General features: G+C 42.0%; 1 protein-coding gene across 2 annotated transcripts in view; it reads left to right on the top strand.

Moving 5' to 3' along the window:
• The window catches only part of VSNL1 (visinin like 1), a 112870-nt gene that overhangs the window by 35972 nt on the left and 58344 nt on the right, over window positions 1-18554 (top strand). For both annotated transcript variants that reach the window (XM_078349925.1, XM_002758017.5), the window contains exon 2: window positions 12608-12774. In XM_078349925.1, coding sequence (XP_078206051.1) covers window positions 12613-12774 — 162 coding nt within the window. In that variant the 5' untranslated portion in view covers window positions 12608-12612. The remainder of the gene's footprint in view (window positions 1-12607; window positions 12775-18554) is intronic.

Here is an 18554-nt window from a genome sequence, read left to right as displayed (position 1 = left end):
CTTCTTTCTATATAGTCTGGGTCTTGTTTTCTTTCCTGACATGACCTGGAAAGTGCACTAGATTAAGAGCGAGAAACAATTTACAATTTGCAAACTGCCTCTAGGGTTTTTTCTTACAATGACCTGGCAAATTCAGTGAGGCAGAAACTTTCACAAAACTTGTATGGATGAGAAAACTGAAGTTCAAAGAGGACACGGACTTTTGCAAAGGTCACACGAGAAAACACTGGCAAAGCTGAGACTGAAACCTAACTCTGGTGCTTTAGGAAAGGTGTGGTCCCATGAACCTATTAAAGCACTGAAAACCCACACAGGCCTTAGGGCCCTGGGATGAGAGAATCCTGGGAAGGGAACTCTTGTTCCTTGTACTTTCAGTTAGAGTCACTCCCTTTACAAACAACGAATTAACCGTAGTATTTCAGGATTCACATGTAGGTCAAAAAGCTTTAGGCCTGAGGCTCATTCTGTTTGGCTCTGGGTGAAGTCGTAATTGTGGAAGAGAAGCTCAGGAGAATCCTGAGCCGACAACACAGGACCCTGGAGAAGTTGTGATCAGGAGACACAGTGCTAGGAGTCAGAGATCTACTATGTCAGCAAACCTCTCTGAGGCTCAGTTTTGTCTTCTGTAAGATTGATGCCAGCAAGGCCAAGGTTTACATAAGATGTGAGATAGGAAAGAGCTTTGGAAATGCTAAAGCACTACCCACTGTTCATTACAATGACTTATATTCAAATTCAAAAAATAGAAAATTCGGAATTCCATAGACCACCACTTCTGGGTGCCTATGGTTAGGTATACGGTTGTCCAATGAAGTCCAGAAAGGAATCTACCCGAAAGACAGAGTAAAGATCCAAGAAGCCATTGGGAACATTAACATCTCTGGTCAACCTTCTCTGCTGCCTTTCCAGATAATAAGGAAATGATAATTTCTCTGAAGGTAAAGCACATCATTCTAGGACCTCAACCTGTTGACCGCAAAACCAGCTAAGATCCTCAGGAAGTTTTCCAGGTCTCCCAAAGGCCTGTGTGAGTTTTCTGTGCTCTGATAGGTTTATGCGACTACACCTTTCCCTAAAGCACCAGAGTTAGGTTTCAGTCCCAGCTGCTCTGCCAGTGTTTTCCTGTGTGACTTTTGCAAAAGTCTGTGTCCTCTTTGAACTTCAGTTTTCTTATCTCTACAAGTCCTGTGAAAGTTCCTGCCTCACCTAATTTACCAGGTCATTGTAACAACAAACCCTGGAGGCAGTTTGCAAATTGTAAAAGTGTTTCTCAGACTTAATCTAGTGCATTTTACAGGCCATGTCAGGAAAGAAAACAAAACCCAGGCTATATACAAAGAAGTGGGTTTTGTTAGGATTTTATTGGTTTGGTGAATGAAAGACATTTTGTGCATGTATTTGTTTGCTGAAATAAAAACATTTGCACATTTTTCTGCTTATAAATGTTATATGCTCATTATAAAGAGTTCAGAAAGATACTAAGGAGAGAGTAAAATACCATCATTATGCCACCAGCAGTTATAACCACTGGTAAGATTTTGGTATATGTTATGAACTGACCAAACTTCCTGTGCACACAAGCTCAAACAAGTGTGTGTATAAAGCAAAAGCAAGAGGTGCTGCACATATTGTTTTGTGACCTGCCTTTTTCACTTAACAATTTATTGCAATATCATCTCTTCTTTTTTCTTTCGTTTTTCATTCCTAAAGTGCCCCGAATGTTATTCGTATTCCTCAGATGATGGCTCAATATCAACGTTGTTTATATAAAGCACTTCTTGTATTTTTTCATATAGTTTTAATTTACCCTTGATTTGCTATACTCACTTCCATTCCCCTCCTCCATTATATTGTCTTTAATATATGTCCTCAGGTAAAGGTTTATCCTTGAAAAACTACAGAGTTTATTTGTATATTTATGTGTTTTCTCTTAAATGACATTGAGTCAATACTCACCCATATCAATAAATGCAGATATATTAATCACTTTTGATGGCTTCATAATTTCTATTCATAGCTCTAAAAAATTTATTTACCCAGTTTACTATGATAGCCCTTTGGGTAGTTATTAAAAGTGGTTTTTAAAAATGGTTTTAAGCAATGCTGGGGCAAATATCCTTTGTATATATGTCTCAGCAGGCTTGTGTCATTATTTCCTTGAGATCATTTCGAGGGACCACTTTATAAAATATTCTTTACCCAGTCTCTCTAAAGAAGCTTTGTTGCTGGTTCCCTAGCAAGAAGTGTGTTCTCTCTCTCTCTCTCTCTCTCTCTCTCTCTCATGACACTGCTTGTCTCTCCCTAATGGCACTTAGTGCAGTCATCTTTGAGCTTCGTTTTATAGGTTCTCTCTTATCACTCAACTGATAAGCTCTAACTGTTGATGGGAGGGATTACATAGTAATTAATTAATTCAACAGCATTTCCTGGGAATCTGTTCAGCGGTGGGCTCTGAACTAGTGCTGAGATGAACCAGACAATCACCCGCCCTTGAGGAATCCCCAACTGTGAGATGGAAGACATGGATTACACAGATACTACTGCGGCAGGTGATGCGGTGACAGCAGTTGTGCAAAGTGCAAAAGAAGTAGCTAGACAGTGAACGCTCTGAAAATGAGGTGCCTCCTCTACATCTTGAAATATGAGTGGGAGTTCACTAGAGAACCAATGTGTAGCTAATGAGAACTGCCCTCAGAGCAAAAGGAAGAGCAAAAGGAAACACAGAAAGGTTTGGCATAATATTAAGAAGTTGGAACATAGGTGAGAACATGGGAAGAGAGGAGACTAAAGAGGTGCCAGGAGGGGACAGGGGAGGGAGGAAGGTGGGAAGCTGGAGGAAAAGGATAGGCCCAGGTGAGCAGGTCTGGGGAGCCATGTGGACAGTTGGAATTCAGAGTGAGGATAATGAGAGACCACTGAAGGGTTTAAGCAGGGCAGTGACATGATTGGGTTTTGTGTTAGAAAGGTCATTTCAGCTATGATAGTATGGAAGATGGAATTCAGGAAGGCAAGACTGTAGGGATGGGGAAACAAGTTAGGAAGCTATTGTACTGGTCAACATGGTAGGATAATGGCCTGAACCAAAGTAGTGGCAACAGAGAAAAGTAGATGGAATCAAGAGTTAGAAAGTAGAATCTACCAACTTCTTAACTTGATGACTGGTTACATATGGAAACACAAAACAGCAAAGTTCAGAATGATGCCCAGACTGCATGGAACCTTGGAAAGATGGTGGGGCTACTTACTCAGAGAGGAACAAAGAGGAAAGGTATATTTTAGGGGAAAAGGAGGACCAATTCATGTTTGCATAATATGTTGAGTTTAATGTGGTTGTAGAATACAGTGGTGGATATGTCTAGCAGGCAGATGAATACATTATCTAGTATTTCCAAATTTTTCTTTAGGACCTGCCCTGAAAACCTGGAAAGATCTGCCCTAAAGAAAAATTGGGGAATCATGATGATACTAAGTAAAAATTTGCTGAATAAATGAATGAATTGACTCGTATTCAGCATCATGTTTCCTTCAACTAGAACATTTTACCTCTATAAAGCCACCTTCATACGAGAATTTCAGTTATCTGTTTTTAAGACTAACCCACATGAATTAAAGTATCTTTTTAGAGTTACTGAAGAGAGAACAATTTAGGGACATGGTAAGTGCAAATGGCTCTCAGAGAGGAAAGAGCATCTGTCTAAGAGTCAGAAGATGAGTGAGGTGGGATTGGCTACTATTGGTGGACACTGGTACATGCCACTCACCCCCTCCCCCAAATATTCAATTTCTCTGAATGCAAAGACGGGTTACATCCCTGATGATCAAGGCCTAACCCTGTGATGGGGAATGTGCAGGTGAAGCGGGACACTCCAGGTCTGCTCTTCTCTCTCGGCAGCTCCCTGCTGTTCTCAGATAAGGGCCACAGTCCCTCCCCACTGGGACTTGGCAGCACAACCGAGAACACAATCTGTTGGACAGAAGGCTGTGATTATTAATGAAAGCATTTCCTCTGTTACCTCACAAAACTAAGTGAGGTTCTAACACTGCCAAAGATGGCCCATTTTCTTTCATAGAAATCAGTTCTCAGAAATACACAGAATGGTCAGAGACAGGACACATAGGGAAATAAAAATAAGATGCAGAAAAGTGGGTGGCTGCTTGAAACACTCCCAGATGAAAGGTTACCAGCTATTAAACAGCTCACACTTCTGTTCGGTGGGTGAGCAAGAAATTGGAGGGAAACTTCACTCAGTGGTTGATGCTGACTTAGTTGGGGCTGTGAAGTCCTCAGATGACTTTCCTCAGTCAGGTCAGATATGATGCACTTTTATGGAAAGGAAGGAGAGTCAACAAGGCCACAGTAAAATGTCCCATGTTTCACAATTTGTGTACTTCTCTGTTTACATGCGCCAGGCTTGGTGCCATATATCGAAGTTAGGATGACTCCTGCTGTCTAGGCCTGAATCTTGACCTGTCCCCCTCTCCAGCTTCTGGAGCAGCCCATTTGTATGGGTCCGGGGATGAGGATAATAATAGTTACTGTTTGTTGGACATCCGCTTTATGGAAGGTACAGTTGGAAAAAAAATAGCATTGTTTCATTTATCCTCACAACAATCCTTTGAGCAAATAGCATTATTTCTATTTGAAAAATGGGGAGATTGAGGTTCCAGTGGGCTAAGTAACTTATCAAAATTCATGCAACTTGTATTAAGCAGGAGCATCATTTGACCCTAGGTCTGACTCCAGCACACACCTTTTCCCTACTAAGTCCAGTTAAAAATAAAAGAGACATTGGAACCTGACAAAAAGAAGGAAATCCATAAAAAAGGATACAGGGGAAACTGAGTCTGAGTAGAATCTTTTCCAAAGTAATAGACTGAAACCTGGGTATCAAGTGTGATTTGGGTCTAAGTCATACTTCCCAATCATTCAGGAAATGTTCTTTGTGCCTTGGAAAGAAGGAAGAAGATGGCAGTTGCATCTGACCCCCAATGGTTGATCACGCCATTTTGACCCTTTGTAGATCAGAGCCCTTGGACACCTGGCTCCCAAGTTGCCAGGTGGGTTTTAGTTTGGGACCACCTAGTGAGAGCAATGACAACTGGTAGCGCTGAGCCTAGAGTTGGGGATATACCAATTGCCCAAGGCTCCAGAGCCACTTTAGGCTCTCAGCCCCTGCCCTGTAGAAAGACAGCCCAGGTGAGAACTTCACTGGGAGCAGCTTGGGCAGACCTAAGGAGGGAGGCCACTCATCACACCCTACTCACATGAGAAGACATGATTCTGCAGTGTCTAGAACCTTCAACCTGTCTCAGTACCCAAGGATCAGAGGCCTGGGCACTGCAGCTGGCATGTCTGATTGCTGAGACTTGGTAGCCAGGGCACTTCTAGGCTCTGTTACTAACTTGCTATGTGCCCTGGCATAAGTCCTCTAGCCTCCTTGGGTCTCCTCTAGAAAACAGAGGAGTTGGATCAGATGATTGATCCCTGGGGCCTACTTCTGTTTTTACCTTCAGGTGTTTATTATACTTTGCCAAACAGAAATCTTGCTACTAGCCCTAACATTGCCACTGCCACTGCTGTCAAACTATTTTCCCCCACTTACTATAGATCAAAAAAATACTGTTGCCTTATCTTGAGTCCCCAGGAATGCAGTCTGTGGCCCCCTCCTGTTTCATGCTTATGGGGTGGAACCTCAGCTGTAATTCCATGAGATTCAGGTTTTGAAGTAACATAATCAGAGGATGCTGTAAGAAAGGATTTCTCTTCTTTCCAGCAGCTGCTCTGGTCCCCAGATACAGCATGAAATGCCAGCTTGTGATCCACAACCTCCCTGCACCCTGGGAAATGCTTCTGGGGGCTTGTGAGTACTTGGCTTCCAGAGGATGAAGAGGAAGGGAACAGAAAAAGCTCATTGTGTCAGATATTTGCCTCTATTAGGAAAGAAAAACCCCTTACAATATGTTGGGCAATTTTGAGGCATGGTTTTCAGGGCTTTTTTTAACCATCTCTGGAAACTAGCAATCCAATGTCGGTTGTTTACAGGATCCGAGGGGGTGGTGCTGGGGATTGTTTCAACATCCTTGCACAGAGATAAACATGGGTAGTGGTTTACAGGCTTTGAGTGTTAGGCACAGGGGCAGCATGCTGTGGGGGGCTGCGGAGTGGGGGATACTCAGCCAGGTAGGGGGATTGACTTCTCATCTCAGCTCTGCCATCAGCTGCCCATGTGATCTGGGAAAATTCATCACCTTCCTGAGCCTCAAACTCTCCAGCCTAAAACCAAAGGGCTTAAAACACAGGAGCCCACAGGCAAATCTTTTCAAGCTTTGGTCTTCCCGTGTTGTGTGATTTGGGAATTCTTTTCTTTTTTTTTTTTTTGAGATGGAGTTTCACTCTTGTCACTCAGGCTGGAGTGCAATGGTGCAATCTCAATTCACTGTAACCTCCTCCACCTCCCTGGTTCAAGCGATTCTCCTGTATCAGCCTCCCAAATAGCTGGGATTACAGGCACCCACCACCATGTCTGGCTAATTTCGATATTTTCAGTAGAGACAGGGTTTCACCATGTTGCCCAGCCTGGTCTAAAACTCCTGACCTCAGGTGATCTGCCTGCCTTGGCCTCCCAAAGTGCTGGGATTACTGGTGTGGGCCATGACACCCCGCCAATTTTGGAATTCTTCATGCTAGTCCCCAGTACAAGGATCTTGAAACCACATCAGGAATGCCACACGGGGGTAGCGAGGAATCAGGGAGACCTTGGGTTATGTCTGTGCTGGTTTAGGGTATGCTCCTTAGACCGTGTACTTCAATTTTTATTCATGTTTTCCAGCAGCATTTCCCAAATTGACTCATATTCCCCTGAGTTGCTTATTAAATGTACAGATTTCCCTCCAAGGGATCAACCCACTGAGCTGTATTTTTAAGGAAGAACCAAGAGTGAATCTTGTATTCAGACAAGTTTGGGAAAGATTGCTTAAGAGTTTTCACCTGGGGACCAGTGACAGGTTAAAGGTGACTGAACAGGTCAGGATTTGTCTGTCTATCCTCTGTGCTCTGCAGCTCTCTGCTATGAGTATTTATTTCATCATGCTTTATATTCCAAGTCTTGTAAATGTCTCCTGCCCCCAGTCTGAGCCCTTTAAGATTGGTACTATGTCTTCTCTTTATATCCCACCTTGCCTAGCACAGGGCTTTTACCCTAGAAGATTTTTACAAACGTCTGCAAAACTTAGTTGTCCAGAGACTTTTCTGCCTGATTCCATCAAGTTAATTATGCCATGGGTCATTAATGACCCCAAATCACAATATCAAATACAAGGAGAAGACAGCAGTAGTAAGAGTTGGCAGAGAGGTATCATGGAGAAGACAGGATTGGAATGGAGCCTTGCAGCAGGAGTAAGGTTTAGATAACATGGGGGGAAAAAAGCACACGGGGCATTCCAGGCAGGAGTCTAAGCACGAGAAGGCCAGTCTCAACAAAGGCAGTTGGTTCAAGATATGGGTGAAGAGCATAGGGCTCAAAGAAAAGACTTGATTTATTCAAGACTGACCCAAGTAACCTATATTACAAACAGCCCATTGCAGCCTTTTTCCATACTTGCATTACATGCATTTCCTAGGTCTCCAACCTGAGCCCTTAAAGCCCTTTCTTCCTTTGCTCTGAGCCCTATTTTCAAGATTGTTTTCCCATTGCTGTGCTTACTCCACTATGTATTTGCACATGTGGTGATACTGCTCCATTTCAGCCACTCAGTTTTTGTTTAAATAAATCTCGCTAAGATTCAGCCAGGCTGATTGCTACATTACCTGGGAGGAGTTGGGCATGCATTTCTGTCATACTCAACAGGCCCTGGTATGTCCTGGAAGACTGGATTTAGATTGAGTGGGTAAGAGACAAGCTGAAGGCAACACACACACACACACACACACACACACACACACACACACACACAAACATTGTTTAAATCCTCTTTAATACCCAAAGGGCTTATGGAAAAAAGATGCTCATGGGTGCTTCTTGACTCCCTCCTAGGCCCTTTCCTCATCCCCGAAGTTCTCCTGCTGCTCTTCTAAGAGCTTTCTTAAATCCTCTGTCTCTTCTGCTCTGGAACCTGCTATTAAGACAGGATAGGAAATGGATGAGAGATGAGCAAAACTGAAGACAGGAAGACCAGTTGGGAGGTAGTTGCAGCATCCTTGAGATGATCCTGCAGGTGAGAGAAGATGATGGCCTCTATTAGGAAAGCAGTAGAGTGCAAGAGAACTGCATGCATTCTTTACTAAGCCTTTACTAGCTGGTCTAGCTGGTCTAGCTGGGGTAAATTACTTAATTTCTCTGACCGTCAAAGTTTTAATCAGTAAAAAGGAAACAATCATAATCTCTTTTTTACAGAGGTTTTTTTAAACGCTGTTTTAAATGCTATAAAAAATGGTCCATGGTTTATATGGGTCAATGCTTTACATAAAAGCCTTTTGTAAATCAGTGTACAAAAGTGCCATCTTCTCTGGGCATCATTTGCTATTAAGTCAAGCTGGGCTTTCCTTCACAGGGCTGTATCATTTGAAGTTCTCTTGTCCATCAAAGCCCTTCCACCAGACCTGTTTTGTGCCTAGCACTGAACTTCTCTCTATGACAACACAAACAGTGAGAAATTCTTTTGGTTTGGGGATGGGCTGGCTTTAATATTATAGCTTGAAACCCCAGCTTAAAAGTAATGCGCTCTAGTTTCTGTCTCCTCCCTTCTTGGGTAACAAATGCTTAAATGCTGATGGGTTCTCAGGCCAAGAATCCACAGAGCCCGCATGTGTTGAGACAAGCCAATTGGAAGTCTGACTCATATTTTCATATTTACAAAACTTATGTGGCAAATCAGTGAATGGCAGAGTTGGAAAGGCCTTAAAGATCATCTGGTCCAACTCCTCATTTTTTTAAATGGAGAAATGGAGTAACTGGGAAGGAAAGGATCTTGGCCGAGATCACAGAGTAAGTTAGAGACACAGCCGGCCTGCTCCCCCTTCACATGGTGTAGGGGAATCTCCATATTGGGAATGTGATAAAATTTACTGTTTGTACTCTTTCTGTTACACTGGTCCCATAATGAAAGATACTGCGTGGCCTGTATCACTGCAGCCCGGAGCAAAAAGACTACAGGTGGAGAGTGTTACGCCAACCATGCTTTCATTCATTTATCACACATTACTAAACACCACCTTTATGTCAATTACTGAAGATACTGAGATAAAAGACATCGGTCGCACCTTCAAGGTATTTAAAATTTAGTGATGAAGACAATCTCCAGGAGGGCTGAATATATTCCGTGCAGTTAAATGAAATATTTCTCCCGTCTGCCAACTGCATTTTATATTTATATTTGTGAATGCATTGACTCCTCATATATAGATTGTGAGACATTTTCTCAGAAAAAAAAAAAAAACACACCAAATATCTCAGACCCCTCATTTATTCATATTCTCAAAAAATATTAGTTGAGTACCTAATAGGAGTTACCAAGAGGCAAAAATAAATAAATAGCAGTCTTCTCTCTCAGGAAACCATAATAACAATCCAGTAGAGAAATACGTAATGATCATGGAAGCTTTTAGAAGAAAAGAGAGATACCTAAGAGAATGGGTGGTTAAGTTTGCCATGAAGCTTTCGTGGAGGAGGTGGTGTGTGAATTAAGCCTACTTAAAGAAGGGGAAGAAGTCTGCTAAGCAAAAAATGGGGGGAAGTCATTCTAGGAGAAGAGAACAGCATATGCAGAGCCATGGAAGTGTGGAAGCATGCAATCCTGGAACCTATAATAGTTCATAATCACTGGCACATGAGCAAAGACATATTGGCAGAAAATGAGGATATGAGTAGGCAGGACCTGATCCACGCTAAGGAGATAAAGCTGTATCCTGGAGACGAAGAAGAAGTATAGAGGGTTTTAGAGAGTAGATCAATGAGGTTTGTATTCTGGAGATTTACTCAGGCCGCTGTGTAGTGGGAGGGTGGTTGGAGTCAGGTAGGCCAGTAGGGAGGCCAATCTTTAATCCAGGCAAGATCTGATGAGGCCTGATGAGGGCAGCGGCAAAGTCATTCTGAGCCAGGCCAGAACCTGACTTTCTGTATGATTGATTCAAACACTGCCAGACACACCTGAGTGATGGTGCAGACCCATAACCAAGAAGCATGAAGCCATGCACTTGAGTCTCCAAACTGTGATTCACGGTCCTGACAATATTTCCTGTGTGTGTAAGAGGCCACCATCTTCCAAGTCAGCTGGAACAGTTTAAGACATCACAAGTGATTCATGGAGAAGCCAGGCTTCCTTGCCTAACAGAGAAGCTGATACGTAGTTGAATTTCTAAAGGGACTTCGGGGAGGTGATTTTTAATACAAAGTCACTTCTGAGCTTGTAGTTTTGGTAAATGTTAAGTCTTTCCCAAACAATCAGCCAGGCTGGCAAAGTGATCCTCTTTTGTCCCTTCTAAGCACTGATTCAGTTCTCTGAAGCCTTCCTGCCTTTGCTCTTCCTGCTTCTTCTCCTGAAATGCCTTTCATCCACCAGCCTGTCTATGATTGTCCACTGGAGTCTTATAGATCCAGGTTCAAATTCTAGCTCTACTGTGCATTAATTGTATGCTCCTATACAAGTTACCAAAGCATTCCGAGCCTCAGGGAGTGGCCCTAATCCTGATTGCTCAGTGGTTGCACAGCAGGAGATGAAGTTTGTGAGGTGTTCCGTTAAGTGCCTTCCCCATCGCCAGTACTCAAAATAGCTATTATTTTTAGGTGAGATTCTAGTTTAAGAATGAAAATTTGTAATTCTCTACTAAAAAAATAAGTGAAGTACTGAAAGTTTTCTCTATACATCTTTTGATTTTCAGGATAACTATGAATTAGAGTTTTCTTACCCACATTAATTAAACCTGACACCTGAGTACCCACTTGATTTCCACACCCAGCTGTGGAATTCCACAGTAACATATAATTAAGAAACAGTTGCTAATAAGAGACTTGGAACTTGAAATTCAGAGCAAAAGAAAATAGAGAAACCCCATGGCAAAGGGCAGAGTTGCTGATACTGGGCCCTTTTTTCACACTGAAGAGCTTGGAGGGTAAATGGCCATCTTGATGGTATCATATGACTGCATTGTGTGCTGCTGAGATTGTGCTGAGTGGAAATTTCCCTGGAAATAGCAAGAGCGGTTTGGTTTCACTACAGTGAAAGAACTGTTTAATGTTGGGGCAGGTTACTGACAATGGGTGTGGAGTCTGTTTTAGGAGAAGGTAAAAAGTAAAAACAACAAAGTACGTGATAAGAAATACTACCCCTTCCAGGCTATTGCAAGTGTCCACGGGCCTGCAGCCTGAAAGAGTTTGTCTCAAACCCAGGGAAGGACTGGGTTCACTTGGGTAATCTTCAGGTGAAGATCTTCAACCCTAACTCAGTCTCTTCTAACTAGATTTGAAGGATCTTCTGGCACGTTCCTGATTCTGGAAACTTGGGATTTTCAAGTTTAACTAGACTTTTTAAATCAACCTGGAGTTAATTTATGTTTTAATTCTATTATTATAATAAGCAATAGTTTTATTACTTATTATGGAGCAACATTATAGGGAAAAATTTTAAATTGAGGGAAAATTTTTAAATTATCTTTAATTTTCCTGCACAGTTATTTTAATTTTGGAGTATTCTTTGTGGCCTTTTTTACCTACTTATTTCCTAATTAGCCATCACAATAAATATGAAAGAGATTTATTTTCATGTCTGCTTTGTTAATGAATAAGTTGAAGATACTGCAGTTAATGTTGCCTTAAGCCAAATTAGGAATTATCTCAAACCTGCTCTGTCTCCCTACTCCCTGCTGTGATGTTGGCCACACAACCTGGTGCTTAATGGATATAGGTAACATCTTATGCACTATTATTTTAACTCAAAATCAGAAATAATAGCAGTCTGGAATAATATCAACAAAAACTCCCCAACCAATCCCTGGAAAAAAATCATCAAGATTTTGTCAACTCTGAGGACAGTGTTGTAGGAAGCATCTAATTATGAGAGGAGAAATAGAGAATTAATGTGACTAATAGAAATGAGCTGTTTTTATTGGGGGGGAAAGCTCCAACTTGAACTAGACCAACTGAGACTCCTTAATATTGCTGATCAGATGTTCCAAGCCACTTATTGATCATTTAGTTATAAAGTCTTCCCATTGTTCTTGTCAGTAATCCCACGGAGTAGCCCATTGAACTAAATGTAGAATTAAACATCTGGGAAACAAGTATCAATAAAGTGTTATTTGTAGAAGGAAAAGAGAAACAACTTCCATATGCTTACTATGAATAGCATAAAAAGAGATGGTTGCCTTCCATTTGGGAGTCAACACAGTATGAAAAATGACACAATGAGGTGAAGAGTGAACCCTACAGCCCTGGGAACTATCAGAAGAGTCTATTTCAGTCATATATTTTCTAGAATACCAAGTAGAAGAAGGCAGACTTGGGGAGATATGGATCAGCCACACTGGAGGGACTTCCAACAATGGACTGCTCAGAACTCTAGTTTGAAATGATCACAGCCACAGCACTGATTGAATTAATTTACTTTTCTTCAGGCAAGATGGGGAAGCAGAATAGCAAACTGGCCCCCGAAGTGATGGAGGACCTGGTGAAGAGCACAGAGTTTAATGAGCATGAACTCAAGCAGTGGTACAAAGGATTTCTCAAGGACTGTCCAAGCGGGAGGCTGAATCTCGAGGAATTTCAGCAGCTCTATGTGAAGGTAAGTTGTTTTTCAACCTTGTTTTTATTCCTTAGGCCAGAGACTATGGCCTTCATGAAATGTACCTTCACATGAAATCATAACTTTAAGTAGCCAGTTTGTTTCAACTCTGGCAGTTTTCCATCCAGAAAGAGAAAATAACATTTAAAAATGCAAATGTATATATGTTGTTCCCAAAATAAGCAATTTCTCAACAAAAAGAGTAATTGTTAAATCAAAGCACTGAATAGAGCTCCAGGAGTGACAGCATCTGGTGAAAGAACCATAAAAGCTCAGATAATAGTGTTTGCTGACAGTTATTGATGGTTTGCTAATTACATTGTTTGACTTGTTAAAGGTATATGTGCTTCTCTCAGTTAAAGTACACAAGAGGGCTTTTTTGTTTCTTTTTTAACCAAAAAAGAGCCTCGTCTACCCAGATAAGAACCCAGATTCCCACAACAGCACAGTTAGAAAGCGGGTGGGGGATATAGTGTACATCTGGACAGCAATGTCTACAAACATGGACTCATAACACTGTACACTGTTCATAAGCTAACCTTTCCCTGAACATTACACAGAACAGTCCCATAAAAGGTACAATTTCTACTGCACTAGTATTCGTTTGCCTGAGTCTACAAGTTATATTGGTTCTAGATTGGGCTGATCTAAGACATTCCATTTCATGTATCCTTATGTAATGTTACACAAGTGAAAGAAATGCATTTTTAAAACTTTTTCTGATTAAAACACCAAACAGAAAAATACTGCTTTTATATCGTTGAATTAGCAGATGTTGATCTGAGCAATATTAAAGCACCCAGATGAATGTATGTGTATGTGAAATGATTGTATAAGATTTTAAGCATTATCATTATTTCCTGAAGCTGAACATTTTCCATAGCCTACAATCCAGCCATCCCATTCTTGTGCTGGACAAGAAGGGGCATGTGTAAGAATGCTCATAGCTGCACTATTCACAGTGACAAAACTGGGAAATGACCCAAGTGCCCATCAAAGGGAAAGTGGAAAATAAACAGTGGTCTATTTGAACAATATAATATTATACAACAGTAAAATTAGTTGAACTGTAGCAACACTAGACATTAAAAAAAGCAAGTCTCACAAATTTTTAAAAATCACTTTATAGGATTAAAGTGTATAAATCATATAAAAAGGAAAGCGGTGAAGTGATGAACACAAGGTTCAAATGAATAGTTACTTCAAGCAGGGAAGACCAAGGGATAGGATAGGGGTATGGCCCTGTGGTTAAATATATATTGTGTTCAAAGTCATAGCTGTTGTTTTGGGTGGGGGGGGGAGGTGTTAAGTGCTTATTGTATCATTAAAAACTCACTAATCAACAGAATAAATAGAGTACATGTTACACGATCACTGTGACATTTTTAAGAAGACCTGAGTAATCAATTATTAGCATGCCAAGATCTTTTCTATAGAAGTGCCAAGAAAGTGCATCTGGTACTCAATTGATGTCCACTCTCCCTAGTTTTCAATGTCACATCTTTTATCACCTAGGGGTAACCCATGCCTCAGAACTACCTCTGTCCTCAACCCCAAGGAAAGTACAGACAAGCAAGATTTGTCAAAGGCCATGCAAGCTGTCACCCTGTGATTAAGAGAGCTCTGTGTGCCACGTTCCCACCTGTTTAAAATGAGAGATGTATTGCCTTTTAAGAAATAGTTGAAATGAAGGAAATGAGTTATTTTATTTACACACTGCAAGTACGTAGCCCTGAAAAAGCACCGGCCTCAAGATGAGGGGTTGTGTAAACATTAAGCGTGCTATGGCGTTTTATGGTACAACTGAGGTATATATACCAAAATCATCACCCACCTCCTCACCTCACTCTTAGGTTGAGTTTTTTATTCCAGGAGGGGAATATATTACTTTCTGAACTTAGTCTATATTTTTGGCAACCTCTTATTCCAACTCAGCCTGTGCTCTTATACCAAATAGAAAGCAGGCAGTCTTTTTCTCCTTCTAGAGTTGTCCAAGGACAGAAATCAAGAGAAAACCACAGCAGAAATATGCCATGTACACAGAAAAAAGAAAGGCAGATGTGACAAGCTAGAAGGGAGAAGCATGGAAAAAGATGTGGATTATGTAATAGGCCCAGAAGATAGGCTGATGAGAAAAAGCTTCTTTCAGTGCTTCTGGAAAAAAATGCAAATATTCAGCAAGACACAGTCATTATCCTGGTGAATGGACACATTCAGTGATTCCTTCTATCTTTGGTGCAGATTTTGAGACATCCTGGGATGCAACTGAGGGAGCAAAGCTGACTGCAGCCTCTGCCCTCCTCTGCGTGCAGTCAGCCTGGCACATGCCCTCTTGCTACCTGACCCATTTCCCGTTCCAGGGGGGAGTCACCTCGGCTGCTAAAGAATAAGTTCTGTTGAGTGTTTAAGGAGAAGCAGGCTAACAGGAGTGGCTCCTCTGCAAGGCCAGGGGCCACAGTCTTCCAACTTTAGAAACCTTTGTATCCCAAATGTGAAGGAACACCTTCAGTAGATACATGTTTAAAAGCATTTAAAACTGAAGTTTTGAAAAATGAGGCAATTTGCCCAACATCACTAACTGAATGTGGAATAGACTTCACAGACAGGAACGCTGCCTTCCGCTGCAGCTCACAGCTTTGCCTCTCAGCCAGACTCCCAGGGTAGCTCCTCCTTAACCCCCTCCAGCCCCCATCCACCATACAGCCGCCGGAGTGAGATTTGTAAAACACGGATCTGAACATATTCCCTCCCAGTTAGATGCAGGTTTCATTCTTTATTCATGCAGATACAGTCACCTCATTTCAATCCATGTAAAATCCAGAGGCTAGCACAGGGCCTGCCACAGAGCAAGTGTGGGTAAGCATTTATCACCTGAATGTACTAAGTGCTGGCTGTGCATCTGCTTCTCAGGCAGCCTTGTGATGAGGCATGTAAAAGTGACTACGGGACTGTCCTGCCTGCCCTCCAGCACTTCATAGGCAAGTTGGGAAGATGCTATGTATCACAATGCGAGGCATAATGACAGAAATGTTTGGTGGCGAGGCAAGAGGAGAAAGCAGAGAGATTGATTTCAAAATGGCATATTGAAACAAGAAGTTAATTAATGCAATGATGAGAGGAAGACTTTTCTATTAGCCTTTTAGAAAACAGCAGGTGGCTCTTCCCTTTTTCTTTCTTTTTTTTTTTTTTTTGTTTGTTTTTTTTTTGAGACGGAGTTTCGCTCTTGTTACCCAGGCTGGAGTGCAATGGTGTGATCTCGGCTCACCGCAACCTCTGCCTCCTGGGTTCAGGCAATTCTCCTGCCTCAGCCTCCTGAGTAGCTGGGATTACAGGCACGCGCCACCATGGCCAGCTAATTTTTTGTATTTTTAGTAGAGATGGGGTTTCACCATGTTGACCAGGATGGTCTCGATCTCTTGACCTCATGATTCACCCGCCTCAGTCTCCCAAAGTGCAGGGATTACAGGCGCGAGCCACTGCGCCCGGCCGGCTCTTCCCTTTTTCAAGCTTGCTGCCTGTTACCAGCTGAATTATATTCCCCCCAAATTCATATGTTCAAGTCTTAACCCCCAGTACCTCCGAATGGAACTGTATTTGCAGACAGAGCCTTTATAGAGGTAATAAAGTTAAAATGAGGTCATGAGAGTGGGCCCCAATCCAGTGTGATGTATCCTTACAAGAGGAAATTTGGACACAGAGAAATACACAGGGAAGGCCATGGGAAGACACAGGGAGAAGATGGCCATCATCTTCCAGCCAGGGAGAGGGGCTTCAAAAGAAACCAATGCTGTCTCTTGAATTTCCAGCCTCCAGAACTGTCAGAAAATAAAGTTCTTGGTTTAAGCCCCCTAGTCTCTGGTGCTTTGTTATGGCAGCCCGAGCAAATGAATATAATTCCTATTTCTTCTCTGTTGTCACATGCGTTCTCAGCGCCCTCTGCATCTGATAGAAAGATGCCTTCAGTCCCTGATGTCTGGAATTCCCTGCACACATAGGGATTTCTGTGTCTCTGGCCACAGAAGTCATAGCAGCTGTTTCATCATCCCCACCACAGCATTGCTGCTGATAGGTTGGGAAGAAAGCGTTTGCATTTTTTCACCAAGAGACAAGTACCTGATCACCCTCTCATAGGAGTTTCCTATTTTCAACAATCATTTTGTTGCCAATCCATCACAAATTAAGATGAGAAGCTTGCAATTTTAACTGTATCTTCACAGAATTGGCCACCGTTTACTGAGAAAATCAACCCAGGGAAAGAGCAAGTAAGTGTGCAGGGACGAAGTATCTCCATCCCAGGGTCCTTTTCCTTGACGAGCTGGTGCCATTGCTTTTTTGCTTAGCCACCATGACATCAAGGTCAAGGAAATCAAGAAACAAACCTAGAGGAATCCTGCAAAGAGCCTAAGTGGATTTTAATTTATGTTTGGAGTTTGACTTTCAAGATTATTTTCATCAGGAAACATTTGGGTTGGTTTAGGTTCAGTTGAAAAGGCAGTCATTGAGTTATTTTTAAAAAACATGAGATTTGGAATCTGACAGATGTGAGAGTTATTCCAAGCTGTGTTACATGTACCAAATCTCTGCCGGTCTGAATTTGTTTCTTTGTCTATCAGGTGGAAACAATAAGGCCTGTTTTATCACCTCACACAGCAGAGTCCCAAAGGAAAGAGGGAAATGAAAACAATTTACAACCTATCAAAAGTTGTGTTTGCTATCCTGATTGACAATCCACTCATTTACACTTAGAGAGCCAGGATGAAAATAGGTTTCAGTTCACAGGCCACGTCTGATGGCAGCACCAAATGGTGCACAGAGAAGGGTGAGAGGCTCTATGAAATTTCTATAGGAAAGTGTGCCCTAGTCAAATAGTGATGTCTACCATGTATTCTGGTGGGTTTGGGGGCAGTGGTCATGGCAGGACACACCATGAGGCAGTGCCATCCCCATTTCCGTCATGGATTCTTAGACACTGAACTCTGTGACCCCTAAGCACAAACCCTTCCCCAGCTCCCTGCTGCCAGATAGGATGAAGACAGCACATAAGGCCTTTATCCATTCCCTACCAGTCTCTTGGTGTCCTGACCCTCATGCCCCTTGTCCCAAAAGGAGACTTCCTTCCTCAATTCTACTGCTTATTATTTTGCAGATGAAGGGTCTCCCTTCATCTGGTCTTCAGAGGCCACTGAGTAGCTAAGGGTTGTTCTACCGAGCTCTGGCTCAACTCTCCAGAGGCTCAGCTTGTGTCATTGCTCCAAGTTTTCTTCTTCAAATGCCTTAGGCCACTGACAGGTGCACCTGAGACAGGTGAGAAAGCCCTAGAGTCCAATTTGATCATCATTGATTTGACAGTTTGAATTTTAATAAAATATATTTGCATATAACAAGAGTTCCTACCGAGTTATTCCCTGTTCCTACAGGTGGTCATTTCCTGAGGAGCTTCTGTAATTTGGTGGTTAGAAAACACACTTCTAGCTTTTCTAGCTAAGAGCAATCTCATCCATCTGTTCGTTCGTTCACTTGAGACCAATTTTCTCTGTGCTTTCTGTGGGACAGACACTTCATTGGGCATTGCCCTCAGTTGCTCTGATCAAGCTCAGAGCCTAGAGGAATTGGTGTATCATCTTATTTTTTAGTAACGCTTTTCACTTCACAAAGCCACCTTTATTTTTACAACAAAATATACTGGTGGAATTCCCTTCAATGAGAAATTTTCTAGGCCCGAGGCATTGAAAATACAAGTTTAGTCACCAAAATTCTGTTGACACAACTACCCAGGAGCA

The sequence above is a fragment of the Callithrix jacchus genome, chromosome 14 (assembly GCF_049354715.1).
Source record: "Callithrix jacchus isolate 240 chromosome 14, calJac240_pri, whole genome shotgun sequence".
NCBI lineage: Eukaryota > Metazoa > Chordata > Mammalia > Primates > Cebidae > Callithrix > Callithrix jacchus.
This window is presented reverse-complemented; position numbering and strand designations above follow the sequence as displayed.